The 19,773-nt window shown below is 34.1% G+C and overlaps 1 protein-coding gene across 1 annotated transcript in view; it reads right to left on the reverse strand.

Annotated features, from left to right (window-relative positions):
• Nucleotides 1-14,875, reverse strand: part of GRM5 (glutamate metabotropic receptor 5) — a 620,904-nt gene extending 606,029 nt beyond the window's left edge. Inside the window, exon 1 of the mRNA XM_044668936.1 lies at nucleotides 14,197-14,875. Coding sequence (XP_044524871.1) covers nucleotides 14,197-14,875 — 679 coding nt within the window. The remainder of the gene's footprint in view (nucleotides 1-14,196) is intronic.
• Between the last annotated feature and the right edge of the window lie 4,898 nt (nucleotides 14,876-19,773).

The following is a 19,773-nucleotide window of genomic DNA, read 5'->3' on the forward strand; positions in this document are numbered from 1 at the left end:
GGTACTAAACTGGCTTTGAAGAAAAAAAAAGATAAAATCATCCCTTCCCTCAAGGAAATAATATTCTATTAGAAGGAAAGAAACCTGTACATGTGTAAATTCATATAAAATATATATATAATTTCTAGGGAAGGTACAATAATCACTTTTCCAATTTTTCTAAATATTTTACTTTTTACAATTACATGTAAAAACAATTCACAAATATAACATTAAGGACACTGACAATAATAAAATAAAAATTGCAAGGGATAAAAAATAGAAAAGAGTAGAATAGTTTTACTGGAAGAATTAACTAATATGAATGATATGAAATACATGAAAAATCTCTGACGGAAGATTTCAAATGGTCTGATCATTAAGCATACCTCTCTTGCTTCTTGATTCTGTTATGTCTTATCTTTATCTTCCCAAAGAGGTATCAAGGAGTCTTTGAAACTCCTTAGCTATTGCAATAGTAAGAGGTAATGAGACTTCAAACTGGGACACAGGAGTGGGGACAATGGAAAAAATCAAGAATGACCATGGAGGTAGATTCAAGAATATTTGGCAAAAGATTCTATATATGAAAGATTGATAAAGGAGAGTGAAAAAGTGAAGATGACTCTTCTATTGGCAACCTGTTTGGTTGAAGGGACATTGATACCTTGTAGATAGATATGGGAAAGCTAGAAAGAATGGTAGATTTTAGGAAGGGAGAAAATGAGGTATAATTTGTGCAAGCTGACTTTGAAAATCCCAAAAGACATCCAGCCAAAGAGGTACTAGAGACACTTGCTGGAATTTAAGTTCAGGAGATAGATAAAGGCTGTAGAGGAAAAGTTCAGAGTTCTGTACATAGAGATTGCTTGAGCAAGATCACATTTGTAGTAAATAGAAGAGCCAGCATTTAAATCCAGGACCTCTGATTTTAAATTCTTTGAATTTTCTATTCCATCCCTATGCTTCAGCTAGTTATCTGAAAATTTGTGCTGGTGTTTTTTTGTTTTGTTTTGTTTTTATGTAAACAGCTTCTTTAATGTTTACTTATGGCAGAATAAGCAACCACATCTATATTCAAAAGAAATCAGATAACTTGGTGTCTCAAAATTTGGGGTGTTAGTTTATATTGACAGAACAAATATTTGGATGAAAAATGTTAAATTATGTCAAACATTTTCTTATATTTAAATTCTTGGCATTGTGAAGACACCTGGTGGGCCCCACAAGGTGACTAAATCACAGCTTGAATGATTCATGGATACTAAGCATTCATCAGTCAGTTATAGTCTGTCATCCAGCATGATGTCCAGAAAAACAAAATAAAAACATGTCATGTGCTGTGCTCCAGATTACTCTTTCTCTCTTATCTTGTTCTTTATCTCTTGGATTATGCTGACATTTCACAAGTGACCTTATTTCTCCCATGAGAACAATATTAACTTCCTTTTACCCTTGTTAATTGCTTGCTGAGTCCTTGGTGTAAAGAATCTTTTGCCTGAACTTCAACGAAACTCTAAGATGTTTCTTGACCAACACCCTTCTCTTATGATGCTCAGCTCTGAAGTAATCTGCACAGTCTAGCGTTCACTCCTCACCACAGAGTTATGTGCCTGACCCCACAAAATGCAAAGCTTTCCCTAGATGTTGCTCATTTCACCTGACTACCGACTCTCATAAATATCCTAGCACATATTAAAAAGAGGAAAATGAAAATGAGAAAGGGATTACCTAAAGACATTTGTAGGTAATATTTGAAAAAAAAATAACCAAGGCCTTTAACAAATAACCATATGTCTACAATGTGCTATGTGTGTATATACACAAACACACACATATACACAGTGTTGTGATTAAAATGTGTTACATATATTATGAGAAGTATGAAGTTGGGATTCAATTTGTGGGAGAACAGTCACTTTAATAAAATCTTTTTATTTGGTCATCCTATAGTCCATTTCCCAGGCACTAGTTTAGCTTTGTTTAGGATTCATTTCTCAGAATACAGAAAACAATCATCTCATTAAGGATTGAGGCCAATTTATGCATTTGATTAAATATGTGCAGTCCTACTCTTCTAATAAAAATAATATATTATACTTTAATTTGTTTTGTTTTGTTCTTTTATAATTGACATGTGATTTATCATTGTAAACTTCCAGAATAGAGAATTAATCATGGAAGAGAATTTACAGGTTAAAAGTTAACAGATCTTAGAACAGGAAGATATTTCAAAAGTTGAAGAGTCCAATGATCTACTTTTACATATGAGGAAATTAAGGCTTAGGGAAGCTAAGTAAGCGGTCTAAACTCTCACAGTAGATATGTCAGAACAGGAACTCAAAACTAGATCTTCTGACTCCAGCATCATCTCAGTTCATAAATGAAGAAACTGCATTTGAGAGTTAATAAAATCATGGCATTATACCTGGAATGAGCATTGGAGATCATGGCATATCAGAAAGAGTCCCAGATGTAGAGTCAGATGACTTGAGTTCAATTTTTTTTTGTACCTTTGGGTGAATCACTTCACAGTTTTCCTGTTTGCAAAATAATTAGGTTGGACTAAAGAACCTGCATTATCCCCTCTAACTCTAAATCTTTGATCTATGGTCCAACTATCACATTGGAGGAAACAAATAAAAAGAGATTATTTTCTTCATGCAGCTAAATAGAAGCAGTGCTTACACTAAGATCTAGATCTCCAAACTTTCTTTCTTTTTTAAAATTTTTTATTTTTTAGAAAAATTTTCCATGATTACATGATTCATGTTCTTATTTTCCCCTTCACCCCACAAAATTCCCCCCCATAGCCAACACACATTTCCACTGGTTTTAACATGTGTCATCTTTCAAGACCTATTTCCATATTATTAATATTTGCATTGGTGTGGTCATTTCGAGTCTACATCCCCAATCATGTCCACATCAACCCATGTGTTCAAGCAATTGTTTTTCTTCTGTGTTTCCTACTCCTGTAGTTCTTCCTCTGAATTATTTTCATTATTTTCCATAGATACCTCAGAATTGTCCTGGGTTATTGCATTGCTGCTAGTACAGAAGTCCATTACATTCGATTTTACTATAGTATATCCGTCTTCATGTACAAATTTCTCCTGGCTCTGCTCCTTTCCCTCTGCATCAATTCCTAGAAGTCTTTCCAGTTCACATGGGATTACTCCAGTTTATTATTCCTTTGAGCACAGTAGTATTCCATTACCAGCATATACCACAATTTGTTCAGCCATTCCCCAATTGAAGGGCATAACCTCATTTTCCAGTTTTTTGCTACCACAAAAAGCGCAGCTATAAATATTTTTGTACAAGTCTTTTTATCTATGATCTCTTTGGGGTACAAACCCAGCAATGGTATGGCTGGTTCAAAGGGCAGGCATTCTTTTAGTGCTCTTTGGGCATAATTCCAAATTGCCATCCAGAATTTTTGGATCAGTTCACAACTCCACTAACAGTGCATTAATGTCCCAATTTTGCCACATCCCTTCCAACATTCATTACTCTCCCCTTCTATCATTTTAGCCAATCTGCTAGATGTGAGGTGGTACCTCAGAATAGTTTTGATTTGCATTTCTCTAATTATTGGAGATTTAGAACACGTTCTCATGTGCTTATTGATAGTTTTGGTTTCTTTATCTGAAAATTGCCTATTCATGTCCCTTGACCATTTATCAATTGGGGAATGGCTTGATTTTTTATACAATTGATTTAGCTCCTTATATATTTGAGTAATTAGACCTCTGTCAGAATTTTTTGTTATAAAGATTTTTTTCCCAGTTTCTTTTTTACCTTCTGATTTTGGTTGCATTGTTTTTGTTTTTACAAAACCTTTTTAATTTAATATAATCAAAATTATTTCACATTTTTTAATTTTTTCTAACTCTTGCTTGATTTTAAAATTTTCCTTTCCCATTGATCTGACAAGTATACTATTCTGTGTTCACTTAATTTACTTACAGTTTCCTTCTTTTTTATTCAAGTCATTCACCCATTCTGAATTTATCTTGGAGTAAGTAGGGTGTGAGATGTTGATCTAAACCTAATCTCTCCCATATTGTTTTCCAATTTTCCTAGCAGTTTTTGTCTAATAGTGGATTTTTGTCCGAAAAGTTGGCCCCTTTTGGTTTATCATACACTATCTTGCTGACATCACTTACCCCACGTCTATTCCACTGATCTCCCTTCTGTCTCTTAGCCAGTACCATATTGTTTTGATGATTGCTGCTTTATAGTACAGTTTAATATTGGGTACTGCTAGGCCACCTTCCTTCATATTTTTTTCATTATTTAATATACTGTTATTTCCATTCCATTATGCTACATCCTTCAAATATCCTTCCCCCAAAAAAAATTAAAAAGAAAACTTTTACTATAAGCCAGGGTTTTCCCTTTGTCTTTGTGAGGATATATAAACTGTAATTTATTTAATTTATTCCTCAGGCTTAAAAGGGATACATCCTCTCCCAAATTTCCACCTTTCCTAATACTATAGGATACAACAAGATGAAACACAAAGTCTCAGAATTGGAATGAAACTCAAATGTTATCTAGTCTAAGCCATCCTGAACAGCAATACTCTGTACTAATAAATCACATATAAATCTTCATTTCAATCAATCAATAAACATTTCATTAGGATCCTATTTTATGCCTTGAAATTGTGCTAAGTGCTAGGGAAATAAAAGGAGGCAAAATATGTTGCCTGCTCCTAAAAATGGAGAACTGAATATCTCCTGAGACAGCCCATTCCCCCCTTTGGAAAGTTGTTATAGGGAATCCCACCTTCTGTTTAGAAAGTCCCTATAGTTTCTATCCTTTTGTCCTTATTTAGTCTTCTGACTACATGTGGCAATCCTTCAGATATTCAAAGATAGCCATAATAAGTTCCTAAATGTTCTCTTATCTAAACTAAACATCCCTAGTTTCTTGAATTAATTTTTTGGATGGGATGGTTTTAAGTCTTACCTTCCCTCCACTGGAATCTTACAACTTATTAATATCTTTTCTCTCTAATAATATAAAGCAGTATAAAATAACAACATGTTCCAGAACCAAACATACTACTACAGATCTTTTTCTTTTCATGGGAATAATAGTAGTACAATGACCTCCCTTATTCATATTCTAGGCATCACATATCTATTAAGGCATCCTAAGATTATGTTACATTTTCGACTACCACAATACTGTTAAATAATATAGACCCTATAATCCTCTAAAACTGCCAAGTGTTTACCCTATGTACTGATGGTAAGCCATATTTCCAATTCTTATACAGGTGATCTTATTTTTTTAATCAAGTGCTAGACTTTGCATTTATCCATATTATACTTTAAGGTTTTAGGTTAAATTCATCATTCCTAACCTACTGAAATCATTTTAGATTCTTATGTGGCCATACAAAATATTAGCTATTATACCTATATTTGAATCATCTATGATTTGTGCCATTTATAATTTTGATAATTTTGTCCCTTCTGCATTCATCCAAATTATAGGATTCAAAAAAGACATATTGTTAGGAAAAATCATTAAGGAAAATATTAAACAGAGCCAGATAAGTGCAGATAGCCCTGAAGAATTCCACAAAATACATCAACTAATCAGCAAGCACCTTTTAAACATCTACAATGATCCTACACATTAACACTGCCCCATCAACACTATAATTTAAAACTAATAAGCAGACCAGTTCTTAATCTGCCTAACTCTGTATTATGTATCCCACATGTTTGTGTCTTTTCCATGGGACCATGATAAAAGACTTTATCAGACACTTTGCTAAAATGAAGTGAGCAGAACCTGGAGAATATTGCACACAGTAACAGCAATAAAGTTTGATGTTATCCATAAAGGTTATCCATTGATATAGTGAGTGTCAAATGATGTATTAGTTAATACTGAAGCATACCATTTTCTACTTTATTTTCTTCATGAGTTTTTTTCCTCATATGAGAACCCAATAAGATGAACATTGAAATATGTATTGCATGGTAGCACATGTATAACCTATGTAATATTATTTTCCATCTTGGGGAAGTGGAAGGGAAGAAGATAGAGGGAGGAAGAGAGGTAGAAAACATGAAGAGCAAAATTTCAGAAAGCAATTATTTATTATATCTACATGCTAAAAATAAAGAAATAAATGTTGAGAAAACCATGTACAATGGATTTGGAATGAGAGGATATAGGTCCAAATGCAACATCTGTCATTTCTTAAGTGAATTGAAGCAAGTCACCTGATTTCTCTGGGCCAGAGCTTCTTCATTTATAAAATGAGGAGAATTACATTAGAAATGTCTAAAGTCTTTTCCAGTTCTATACCTGTGATGTTATAATCCAATAATTATCAGATCCAGATGTTATACATCCCAGAGAATTTCCAAAGAGCTGACAGATGTGACTACTAAGCTACTCTTAATTATCTCTGAAACATCATAGACAACAGAAGAGATGCTTCAGGAATGAAGAAAAGTAAATGCTGTACCAGTTTTCAAAAGGAGGAAGAGGATCAAGTCTGTAAATGATATATAGTGTCTGAAAAGGGAAGCAGAGATCACAAAGGACCAGAAGGGATTAATCAAGAAATGCATTTGTCATATTAACATACTTTCCCTTTTAGTGTAGGGAGGAATAGAGAAAATTTCTAAATTGGAGTAAGAGGAATACCTATGGAAGCTAGTTGGTATAGTGAATACAGTGTCCATCCTGGAGTCAGGAAGATTCAGATTCCTGAGTTCAAGCCTGGCCTTGGACACTTGTTAGCTGTGTGATTCTGGCAAAGACATTTAACTCCGTTTATTTGATGTGGAGAAGGAAATGAAAATGAAAAACCACTCCAGTACCTTTGTCAATCAAACCTTAAATGGGTAATGAAGAGTCAGACACAAATAAAATCAACTGAACATTAACAACAAGCATACAAGGAATCCAAACTTTTAGGGAACATTTGACAAAGTCCCTTATGTTATTACTGTAAACAAGATGGTAAAATGTGACTCACAATAATACCATGAGGTAAATTCAGAATTACTTGAAGAATCAGATCCAGTTGTAATCTGAACACTAGTCAAATATATGTTGTAGTAGCCAAAAAATATCTTCTCCTATATAAAGACACATATAAGGTACAGAACTAAGGAAGTGATATCCTGTTTTACACCACATTGGATCACCCTTGGAGTGATATGCACAAGTCATTTTAGGAAAGACACTGATAAGTTTGATGGAGACTTGGAGAAAATAATCAAGATGGTGGTTCATTTCATATGAGAGTTCATTGAATGAATTAGTGATGTTTGACTTGGAAGTGTGAGGAGTTAGAAGTGATAACAAAGGTTTTTAAATATATGAAAAATTGCATATGGAAGAAAAATTAATCTTGTTCTGCTAATTTCCAGATGACAGAACAAAATTCAGTAGACACATTGCAGAGTCAGATTCAGGATCAACACAGGAAACAACTTTCAAAGGAGCTATCCCAAAATGGAACAAACTACTTCAGACAATAGTGGGTCACCTTTATTAGAAAGCAGATAGACAAGGTTGGATGATCACTTATTAAGTAAGCTTTCAAAGGACTTCTTAATCAGTTACCAGACATACTTGATAACCTCTGAAATTCTAGTGCTAAAATTCTTTGAAATTATCTCCCTGGGATATAGCATCTATATTATTATCCACTTTTGACAGGTGAGAAAAAATAAACCTCAGAAAGATCAAGAAAACAGTCCAAAGTGAAAATTAATGTCAGAAGAGATGATACAAGCTGCATATCCTATCTTCTAATCTTCCATTTTCTCTGTAGTATCATAAAATAAGAGAACCAGAGCCAGAAGGAATCTCAGAGCATCTATTCCAAATCTTTCATTTTCCAGGTGCAAATAGACACCCAAATAGTGAAGTGACTTAAGCAATATCATGCAGGTAGTATCAAAGCAGAGATTCAAAGCCAAACCCTCTAACTCCCATACTGGTGGAAGTGATTAGCCATCTACCATGTGTTCAAAGCCTGTACCTGCTTCTATAATGAGTGCATTGAAATTTCATTTTGTCTTGATGAATATGTTTATGCCATTCAAATGTAAAGGGAAAATGGCCCTTATCCCCATGAGTACTAAGGCTATGTACAAGCATACATATATCACTTTTTATTGGCTCAAAATTCACTAACAGCTGCAGAGGGGAAAATAGATTAAATGACCAGTTTCTCCTGCAACCATTTTCTCTTGTGATGTGCCAAGAATAAAATTCATCATCGGGCTACAACCTTTCCTTTCATGCTCCAGAATATGCACATAGTTGACAAAGAATACCCCTGCCAAAAAAACCTCCTCAAAGAATCAATATTTGGTGAAATCCATAGGCTTTGCCAGGGTACATTTGCCAATGTACTTGAATGAAGTCTTCATCACGGCTTGTGTTGCTGAATTTAAAAGGCCATGAATTGACACGTAAAGCTGTATTACTTGACAATATGTCCTTTTACTCCCAAAAAAGTGAGTAACATACTCTACTGCTCTCTATAATTAGCACCAGAAGGACAGAGTTTAGGATTCTGAAATGAAGATGTGAATAATAACACCAAGGTACAGTCTGTTCTTATCACCAGACCCACAAAAATGTGAGGTCTTCTGTGAGGTCAACTTGGTGCTGCATGTCTCCTCTTTAATTTATTTTCTTGTGACTGTAATTAATTTCTTCCCTGGGAATAAGAAAAGGCCCAGTTTTGAGGGCTAACTAAAAATGAATATGGCTATATTCAAAAGATTGCCTCTGGGGGGATGGATAGAGGCAAATGTATCTTTCTATTTTAGTCTCTCTTCTTTTTTAGAAAGAAACTCTCAATGTCCCTCCTACCTGTGTGCCTCATCCCTTTCTCCAGCCACAAGTTTAGGACTTCAAGAGAAAGCTAGTGTGGTCTGAACCAAAAATGGGGAATTTTGAAGCATAGTCCTAGAACTGTCACTGAATGGTTGTGTAACCTTGACAGATTGGGCTAGATGATTTCTAGAGGGTCTTAAAACTCTAAGATGCCAGGAAAAGATCCAAGTGCCACTTTCAACATGAGGCCTTGGTTGGTCCTCACTCCAATTCCTAAAATTACTTTGCCTTGATTCTAAATTTATAGTTGGACATGTTCAATAGAATAAAAGCTCTTTAAGTACCTTGGTTCTTTCATTGTTCTTCTATATTCCCAGCACTTTTAGTAGTACAGTTCCAATCATAAAGACCTTAATAAATGCTTGCTAAAGATATTAAATTCTTTTACTTCTCCATACCTTAGGTCTCTTACCTAGAAAGTAGAAAACCAACTGTGTCCACCTCTTATCTTTCCCATTACTATAGAGGGCACACCTCATAGTTCAATAGGTTCACAACCTAGGAGTCATCCTGGATTCCTCACTATTTCTCACTGCCCCTCATATCCAAACTTGTCTATTTCACCTTTGTACCATCTCTGAGATATGCTCCCTTCTCTCCTCTGACACTGTTGCCAGTATAGTGTAGGCCCTTTTCATGATTACTGCTACTAATTACTGATGATTACTGCAATAATTTACTGGTAGTCTGCCTACTTTGTGTCTTTTTCCCACTCCAGTTCAAATTCTAGTCAGTCACTAAAGTGATTTTCCTAAAATGCAGGTCAGATCAAGTCATCCTCCAACTCCTTCTAAATAAACTCCAGTGATTTCCTACTGTTTTCAGAAGTAAATATGAAGTGCTATATTTCATTCAAAGCCCTTTATAAAAACATAGCCCCCTTCTGCCTAGCATGTCTTTTTAGGTAACCTTATTCCCCAACATTTATTCTTAAATCCAGTGCTCTGGTCTCCTAGTGCCATGAAAAAGACACCCCATCTCTTGACTCCAGGCATTTTCTCTGACATTTCCCATTCATGGAGAGCATCTCCCCCTGGCCCTGCTCTGACTATTGACTTAACTAGCTTCCTTTAAGACCCAACTAAAATCCCACTTTCTACAGGATGCCTTCCCCAAATCCTCTTATTCCAATACTTTCCCTCCCTTAATAACATCCTACTTATGCTATATAGAATTTGCTTTTTTTATATATTTTTATATATTTATATATTTTATATATTTGTTTGGATTATGTCTCCTCCATTAAATTGTGAACTTTTGAGGGCAGGAACAGTATTTTGCCTTTTTTATATCTCTTGTACTAATAGCAGTGCCTGGTTGAATGAATAATTTAATTGTGAGTGTCCTATTCCATTGAAATTACTGTACCACTCCCTATCCCTACTAGCTGTTAACTTCTCAAAATCTCTAGTGTACATTTCAGTTGAATATAACAGAATTTGCATAGGATCATGTAAAGCTTTATTCCAAATGTCTTTCACATCCTGAAGATGTATCTGGCAACAAGTTGTTTCACCTCATCACAAATACAACTATGCCCAGTTTTTCCAACTCCTCATCATCTAATTCTTCCCTAAAATTCTCCAAAAACCTTATCATAAAGCCACATAATTTTTTACTTAAAATATTCTTCTCGTGCTTCATTTGAATTAAAATATTGAATGAAGGTTTTTTCTAAAATAATTCTTGTTCCTAGATATGATGGAGGATGGTTTTAGATAGAGATGAGATGCAAAAGCAGATCATAATAATAAATGTAACAGACTTTATAGATAACTTAATCTGATTTCCTCATTTTATAGGTCAGGTCTATGGTCCAGGGGAATAATATGCCTAAGGCCACATTACTAAAAAAAAGTGGTGAATCCAGGGTTGGAACCCAGGCTATTTCATACAATATTTATCATTTCCTTGATACTATGTCAATTATTCCCCCAACATAATTTTTATCTCTTTGTTATGAGGCAGATGCCCAATGTGGAAAATGTGGGAGTTTTTTGTTTTGTTTTCTTGGTATTGAATACCAAAGAAGTAAGGAGGAAAGGTCATTGTTCTCACATGTTGTACATTGAACTAGTAAGCAGAATCCTTCTCAGTCAACAAGAGAGAAAAAACAAACAACTGAACTATGATTCATCACTGCATTCAACAAGACAAAAACTTGGTCAAAACCATCAAATAATTGTTATAACAAAAACATCCTATTTTGAATGAGGGTCTAAATTTTAGTATCTCAGTTTACATGAAAGGAATTGCAGCACAGTTTTAGATAACACATAATTATAAATGACTAGTGAGCAATGCCCCATCAATGTCAAACAATGCTCAAAGCAAGAATTCTTTAAAATCTTTTCTCTTCTCTCCTCTTAATACACTTGGAGTTGATGTTTGGGCTGTCATTGGGCTACTTCCTCACTCCCTTCTCATCTAATGTGGCTTTTTGCCTTAAGGGCATGAATGTATTTGTAGTTCAAAACAAAAGGATACAGGTAACAGACTCTCAGAGTTTGTGATCATCAATAAATCAGAGACAACAGCAAGAATAGGAGCAATTCATCTTTAAGATTAAAAACAACTCTCTGTTTTTCACTATCCCCTAGAATTCTGAAACTACTGGCTTCTTTGGATTAGTAAACACCGTCATATCTGCCAAAGTACAACTGGAAGCTTCTCAATATCAGTGAAATTAGTGAGTCTTGGTTCTCAAAAGTATTTTTAATTATATGATTTATCCAGGACTTCTATTTCTCACCTGAAAAAATAGGGAAATACAGATAACCTTTAATATCAGAGGTTTCCCAAGAGGATTAGGATAAGTACACCATTTCCATAGGCTAAGTTTCCATTGTGTATAGTCACTAAATGAAGGAGGAATGCAGAAGCCTGTCATTGGAGAGAGAAATTAAATTTAAGAATATCTTCCAGTAGAGTCTTTACTAAGGCACAGTTCCTAGGACTGGTGTAAAAATTCAGGAAATGCTCAGTTTAGAGAGTGATAACAGTATTTCAAATCCTTCAATAACATAGACACAACAGAACTTAGCAGCTGGCTATTGTTTTTCAGTTTTTTTTTCAGTCATATCCAACTCTTCATGGCCCCACTTGGGGTTTTCTTAGCAAAGATACTGAAGTAGTTTTCCATTTCCTTCTCCAGATTATTTAATAGATGAAGAACTGAGACAGATTTCAATGACTTGCCTAGTGCCATACATCTAGTAAGTGTCTGAGAACAGATTTGAACTCACAAAGATGAGTCTTCCTTACTCTAGGCTATGCACTCTATTCACTATGCCACCTAGCTGCCCATTAGGACCTGATACCTAAATTAGAAAGAATTAATTTTTAAAAGATGGACCCAGTGATGTGTCAGATATTACCAGATGCAATTTGTGGTATTTGCCCTATGTACAAAATCTCCTAGTTAGAACTCTAAATCACAGTAGCTTTAATTCTTCTTATTTTAGTCATGCTCTTTCTTATGATGGCATAAAGTATTTGTTGTTTTGTTTTTTTTTCAGATTGGGCAATCTACTTTTGTTGTCTCAAAAACTGCCAACAACATTTCTCATGCCACTGAAATATCAAGCCACCATCAAATGACATAAGCTTTCACTTAAGTAGGCCAGGATAGAAATGACTTAAAGTGTCCATCATCTAACTATTTGAATCAGAAAATAAAGGGGTATTTCTTCCTATGAGAACATTCAGAAGCCTTTAAGAAGAAATAGCAGGCACAATGTATCTTGGTATAGGGTGCTGGTTTGAGGGCAGATTCTATGTGAATTCTAGACAGCTCCTAAAGGTTTAACAAGAGTCATACTGCTCTTTTTCTTTTATAAGCAACATGTGCTTTTCACAACATAATGAACATGGAAATATTTATTGCATGATAGCACATATATGACCTATATCTGCTGTCTCATGGAGGGGTGAAGAGGGGGAGAAAGGGGGATAATATGGATGGCAAAATGTGAAAAAATAATTATTAAAAATTGTTTCTAAATGTCATCTGGAAAAGAAAAGCATAATATTTTTTTAAAATGAAATTACCTGGGGAAAAGAGCAGTACTGCTTAAAACATCATCAGCATACTGTCTAAGTACCTGATATAGCCATGAAAAGCTATATTTTAAAAATACGTTGGGTTGAAATTCAAAGACTTCTAGTATCTGATCTTTACCTTTTAAGAGATAGCTGAATAATTTCAATTCAGCTCAGCAAGAGTTTATTGAGCTTCTACTATATGCAAAGCATTCCCTTTACATTATGCTTCAGTCAAAGTAACTATTTGCCAGCTCCCTGAATATTCTTTTTTTCACTTTCCTGCTTTTCCACCTTTATATATACTGTTCTCTTCAACTGGAATACTATATTCTTCAATTGTCCTGACACAATATGTGAACAAGAAACCCAATTCAAATGGCAATTCCTCCCTGAAGTTGTCTCCAACACTTCCAGGTAAAAGTTACCTTCCCCTCTACAGAATCCCCAGAGAATTTTCTTTTTTTTCTCCATTGGCTCATTATATTTTATACTACCTTGAAGCTATTCAAATACCAACATTATTTCTCTTATTATACTAAAAACTTCTTCAGGGAAATAATTCTTACACTCTTTTCTAAATCCCCTATAATGTCTGGTATGGTTCTTCAAACACAATAGCCACTTACAAAGTACTGCTGACTTAATTAATGAATGAATAAGAATGAATAAATGAATGAAGCAGGGTATTACTGTATGATCTTTTGAATCATGCATGTTCTATCCATGATCTTTTATCTCCTATTGTATAATACACATAAGATATTTTAGCAACTAGATAGATATAAAACTTCAAATAACTGGAATTTTTTTACTCAACATGCATTTCGATACTACACTTGATCTTCTCCAAAAGGCCAAGAAGTAATCAACATGCATTCTAAGGAAAGGAGGCAACTGATAAAAAAAATCTTGTAAACAAATTTTTAAAAATCTCAGTTTGGTTTCATATCATTTCAGAGAGGAGTACTCTCCTCAAAATAAGCTCACTTTGCTCTTCATTCACTACAGGCCATTGAAACAAAAAAATTGCCTTTGAGACAAAATAATTCTACCTTTTTGTAGTTCTTCTAAGCCAATATAAACTGACATAGAAAATCAAAATTAATGTTACTTCTAAATATTATCCTTCGTTTAACTATTCTTATAGCCCAGACTGAGTCAGAAGAGTGATTAGTATTTACATTTAGCTTTGCAGGTCCCATTATCATAAATGGAAGGGCAAGATGATGCCAGCAACTTAGAAAGGTATCATTTCTTGATATCATAAAAACTTACCTTCTGTGTGCACGGCAGAAACGTAGGTCCAGTTGTATCTTTTCACAATGTCTACCATGGCCCGAGCCTGTTGCGCATCTGATGGTACGACTCTCATAAAATATTTGAACAGAGTTTTGTCACTTAAGTCCATGCTTGTGGCTGAATATGCAATCTGAGGTATATTGAAAAGCTGGAGCAAGTTCTGAACCTGGATCGCCACAGAGCTAGAGCCAGGGCCAATCACACCAACTATGGGTTTTTTTGAGCGAAATGGGGTGGAAGACCCATCAACACAGCGCACCAAGCCCTCTTCCTCTTCTGAAGAAATAAGGGAATCTCGTATAAACTCTATGCTCTGCTCTAGGGCCACAGCAGAATGCCAGCAAGAGTCCCTTATTTCACAGCCTAATGTAATATTAGGCAACAGTGTTGGGTCTGAATTAATCCTCTCCAGGGTGTGGAGCATGGCCTCCACTCTTTGAATGCCATATTGTTCCCTGACCTCTCCGCATTTCCTCTCATGGACCTTGTCCACAGTGGGTTGGTGGTGGACTGAAAATAAAGCCCCAATGATGATATCACCAGGCATGTGAGCAACCACCCTCCTCTCATTGGACTGGGCAGAAGCCAGAAAGCCAGCATTTCTACCAGCATCTTCCTTCAAAAGCAGGATTGCCAGGAACAACAAAAGGACCATTTTAAGAATAAGTTTCAAACCAACAGAGGTGACATGTTGCAATAAAATGTTTTAAAGGTATAGTGGAAGTCCTGAATAAAATGTGTAGAAAATCAGAGACTTAACCATCCATTTCCATCTGTTCTTTAAAGAACCTCCATGGTCTTTCAGAGAAGCAACTCTGTGGATTCAGATAGAGGATCATAATCTTCATAACCTAAAAGGAAAAAAATAGGACTTCAGTTAGGAATGTATATTACTTACTGAATCAGATTTCAGTTATCCATGATCATGGAAGTAAAGGCTTAAGGATGACAGTGACTTCAAAAATCCAAAAGAAGATATAATTTAAAATCTATAATAATTTATCTTTAGATGGTATAGTAGATAATATGTGACACTTGCTGTCAGGAAGACCTGAGTTTAGATCTAACCTCAGACACAAGTTTTATGTTCTTGGACAAATTACTTAGCCTTGAATTGCATGAATTTCCTTATCTCTAAAGTGAAAATAATAATAACTGAACCTTCTCAGAATTTGTTGTAGGAATCAAATGAAATAATAATTGTAAAGTGATTAACATAGTTCCTGACACATAGTAAGTACCATATAAATAAGAGTTATTATTATGAGAATTCATTGACAGGGCAAGGAGAGGGCACCTGAAGTTTTCTAAGTGATAGAGGAAGAAAGGAATCAGGTTAGAGATAAAAACTATGGCATAGATGATAAGTAATAATATGTAGTCTTTATGGTTTACAAAGTGCTTTTACAAATGTCATTTTGTTCTGGACAACAACACATAAGAGAAGCAGGGCAGCTGTTATTAATCTCATTTTTAAGGTGAGGAAACTAAGCAAAGTGAAACAGACAATTTAGATGTACATGGCCAGTAAGAACATATCTAAGACTCGAATTTAGACTTCTATCTCCAAGTGCATTGATTATTCTACTAGCATATGCTGTCAGAAAAACCATACAGTGACTAAAGAGACATACTCTCTATTAATGATCATTTATTCAAATTTTATGCTTTCAAGTGTTATCACAGAGAACAAACCAGTTCAGGAAAAGGGTGTTTTCTGAAAACCAGTAAAACTGCTAAATTCTCAGACGCATTTCACATCTCAATTAGGACTAATGTCAAATATATAAAACATTGATCAGTCCTTAAAAGTATTTCTAAAATAATTTAAGGGCTTCTTAAATTCATATAATCTAGCCTTGCAGGTCACAACAGAGTGACTAGCAATACTAGAAACATTTAAGTTTGGTTATAACTTCCAAGTCAACAATTTGGCATGGCCACTAAAATACTTATCTACATAAGCTTAAGCAACAGGGAAGAAAGCAATTTTGTCTCATTTGCCACCATCCATTCTAATTTATAAAAAGGGGCTTCCAATTGAGTAATTCACAATATTTTAAAGTCATGGCATCAAAAGTTTTGTGTGATAATTAACAACTTTAGCAAAGTTGCAGGATACAAAATAAATGCACATAAATCATCAGCATTTCTATACATTTCCAACACACTAGAGCAGCAAGAAGTAGAAAGAGAAACACCATTTAAAATCACCCTAGACAATATAAAATACTTAGGAATCTACCTACCAAAACAAACACAGCAATTATATGAAAACAACTACAAAACACTTTCCAAACAAATAAAACTGGATTTAAACAATTAGAAAGCCATTGATTGCTCATGGGTAGGATGAGTTAACGTAATAAAAATGACAATTCTACCCAAATTAATTTACCTATTTAGCACCATACCTATCAAGCTATCAAAAAACTTCTTTACTGAATTAGAAAAAACTATAACAAATTTCATTTGGAATAACAAAAGATGAAGAATATCAAGGGAAATAATGAAAAAAAATGTGAAGGAAGGGGGCCTAGCAGTACCAGATATTAAACTATACTATAAAGCAGCAGTCATCAAAACGATATGGTACTGGCTAAGAGATAGAGAGAAGGATCAGTGGAATAGACTTGGGGTAAATGACATCAGCAAGACAGTNAACTTCACTGAAATATCTGTATGTTTCTAAGCATCTCGATGGTTGGCAATATGTAGACCTGAAACTGACATCAATGAAAAAATACTAAACTTTTAACTTAATATATTGGCATTGGGTAGATATGCCAGAAAGAAAAAATAAAGAAAGAAATTAGATATTTCTTCATACATTTGTTCTTAGGATTTATTTCTTTTTTTTCTCTATGCCTTCCTTTCATATATTTTAGGCCAAATATATTTGCATATGGGTACAGTCCTTATTTTAAGGTCATGTGAATGATTTCTTAAGTTAAACAACCAAAATAAAAAGAGAATACAAGTACCACTGGTTACTTCTAAAGAAATAGTTCATTATTCCAATACACAAACAAAACTCATTCCCATAATATATTTACCAAAAAATGAGCAGATTATTCATCTTTATTTGGTTTCTACATTAAATCTATTAATATAATTAAATAAACTATTTTAGGTAAGACTTACAAAACTACGACAGAGTATGTATGTTACAATAGAAAAGGACATTCTTTGCTAATATCTTGGGTCAAATAGTAGATTGAGTCAAGTAGATACAAGACGACAGGTATGCTTATATGGAAGAGATCAATAGGCATTTAATGCACTGTTAACATTAGCTTTATTAATCACAATATTATATTTTATTCTAAGGCAATGCTTCATCATGACATGAAGGTAAGTTCTAGAAAACTATGGCCATTGAGTTTACAGTATATTATGTTATATCACACTGGAAAAACTTGAAGTTAATGTCATAAAAATACAGGATTTAGCTTTTTAGAACTAGTCTAGCTAAGCATGGGAAAATCAAAAGTACCAGGTTGGCCAATTGATCAATTTCTTGGCCATAGCAACCAAAGAAAAATCATAGAAATACAAAATAGTATCCAGCCAGTTTTGACCCTATCTATTTCTGCAGTAATTGTGGAAAAGGGAATTAAAGGGTATTAACAATCAAGTTATTTGGGGGCAGCTAGGTGTCTCAGTGGAAGAGAGCCAGGCCTAGAGAGAAGTGGTCCTGATTTTAAATCTGTCCTCAGACATTTCACACAGCTGTGTGATCCAGGGCAAGTCAATGAATCTATCCCTTACCACTCTTCAGCATTGAAACCAATACCCAGTGTTGATTCTAAGACAGAAGGTAGAGTTTTTAATTTTTTTAAAATAAGATTATTTTTAAATTATCTACAAACTTCAACCAAACTGTGAGATTATGATCTAGTGATGAAAAAAAGACACATATTATTAAGAAAAAATTGCATAATTCTTGACATTTTCTTTACAAATGAAACTAGAAGAAAGAGTATACAGCAAAATGAAAGGATGATTCACAAGTTGTTTTTTTTTCACCTGGGTAAATAAAAGCAGTGACAGATTTTAGTAAACCCAAAGGCAATAAGAAACATATTTTCATGATATTATAGTACTTTATTGCAGTACTTAATGTAAGCAATGAAAATAATGTAGCTTACATAACATCTTTTGTAGATGATAAAGAGTTAAAAAATTCTACAAAGAACAAACACTCCAAATTAAATCAACATATACTTTGATATGGAACCACTTTAATACAAAATTATGAAAAAGTGAAGACCTTTAAAAATATGTTGGTAAGACTGAATGTTATTTTTTAAATCAAGAAAGGTCAAAGTCTTGTAGACTACAAGGCAACCTCATATCAATACATCATGACTTCTTTCTATACAAAAGGAATCAGAAAGTACCATACAAAGTGAGCACTTTATAACAGCAAAAAGTGAAATTGATTATATTTTTAAAGAAAAACAACAACTCATTACTGATGTGGGAGTTATTTCAGAATCAGCTGTCATGTATAGTCAGACCACCAATTTGTTAGAGAAAAAAGTAAGTACAAAGCTAGAGGAAAGAAAAAAATGAGACAATACATTTGATACAGCTAAAGCAATTCATTTCCAATGCAAAGAGTTTGTTGGTGAACAAAATGAAATATGGAGAGAAGAAAAGAGAAGAGTCCGATAACAAAAATTGCTTAAATATTTTTTTTAAACCCTTACCTTTCTTTAGAATCAATATTGTATATTGGTTCCAAGGCAGAAGAATGGAGAGGGATAGGCAATGGGGATTAAATTACTTGGCCAGGGTGAGGGGCTAGGAAGTATCTGATGCCAGATTTTTAATCAAGACTTCCCATTTCTAGGCCTGGCTCTTAATAGACTCAACCATCTAGCTACCCCAAAAATATTTAGTATATTTAAATCAATTGCCACAGCAAGGGGAGCAAAAACATTTTAAAATGCCTTAGTAAACAATCAAAACTACTTGCAAAGAAAAGAGATATTAAAGACAAGGACAACATTGATTTAGAATAGGAACTCATTTGTAACTAAAAGAGAAGGATGTTGAAAAAGTAGAAGCAGCATGACATTGTAAAGTACCATTTCTTCCTGGGAAACTTCCTATCCTTTCTGAATCAATATCTTACTTGATTTCTTAGGCATGGCATCCTATCCTACAATGAATCCTGGAATTTACTCTCCTATAGGGCATCTGGAAGACTATATCTGAAAATCCCTTCCTTCTTTATCAAAAACCCTAAGATGACATGGCAATTGTCTTCCTAGGTTTCCACCTTTTCTAATTCATGCTACGGAACTCTTATTGTTAAAAATTAATTCCCAAATGTTAGTACGTTATACTTCCATCTTAACTTCAAGAAGAAAAAAAATATGATGATAATATTTTAAATGCTATATTTTTAGAAGAGAAAGGGATATGCTTTCTAAAATAATTGGATAAATGGAAGTTCCACAATAAAACTCTATTCAGCCTCCAAATGAATGTGTACATATATATATATATGTGTGTATGTATATATATATATATATAATTCTC

This window comes from Gracilinanus agilis, chromosome 3 (genome assembly GCF_016433145.1).
Source record: "Gracilinanus agilis isolate LMUSP501 chromosome 3, AgileGrace, whole genome shotgun sequence".
Taxonomy (NCBI): Eukaryota; Metazoa; Chordata; class Mammalia; order Didelphimorphia; family Didelphidae; genus Gracilinanus; species Gracilinanus agilis.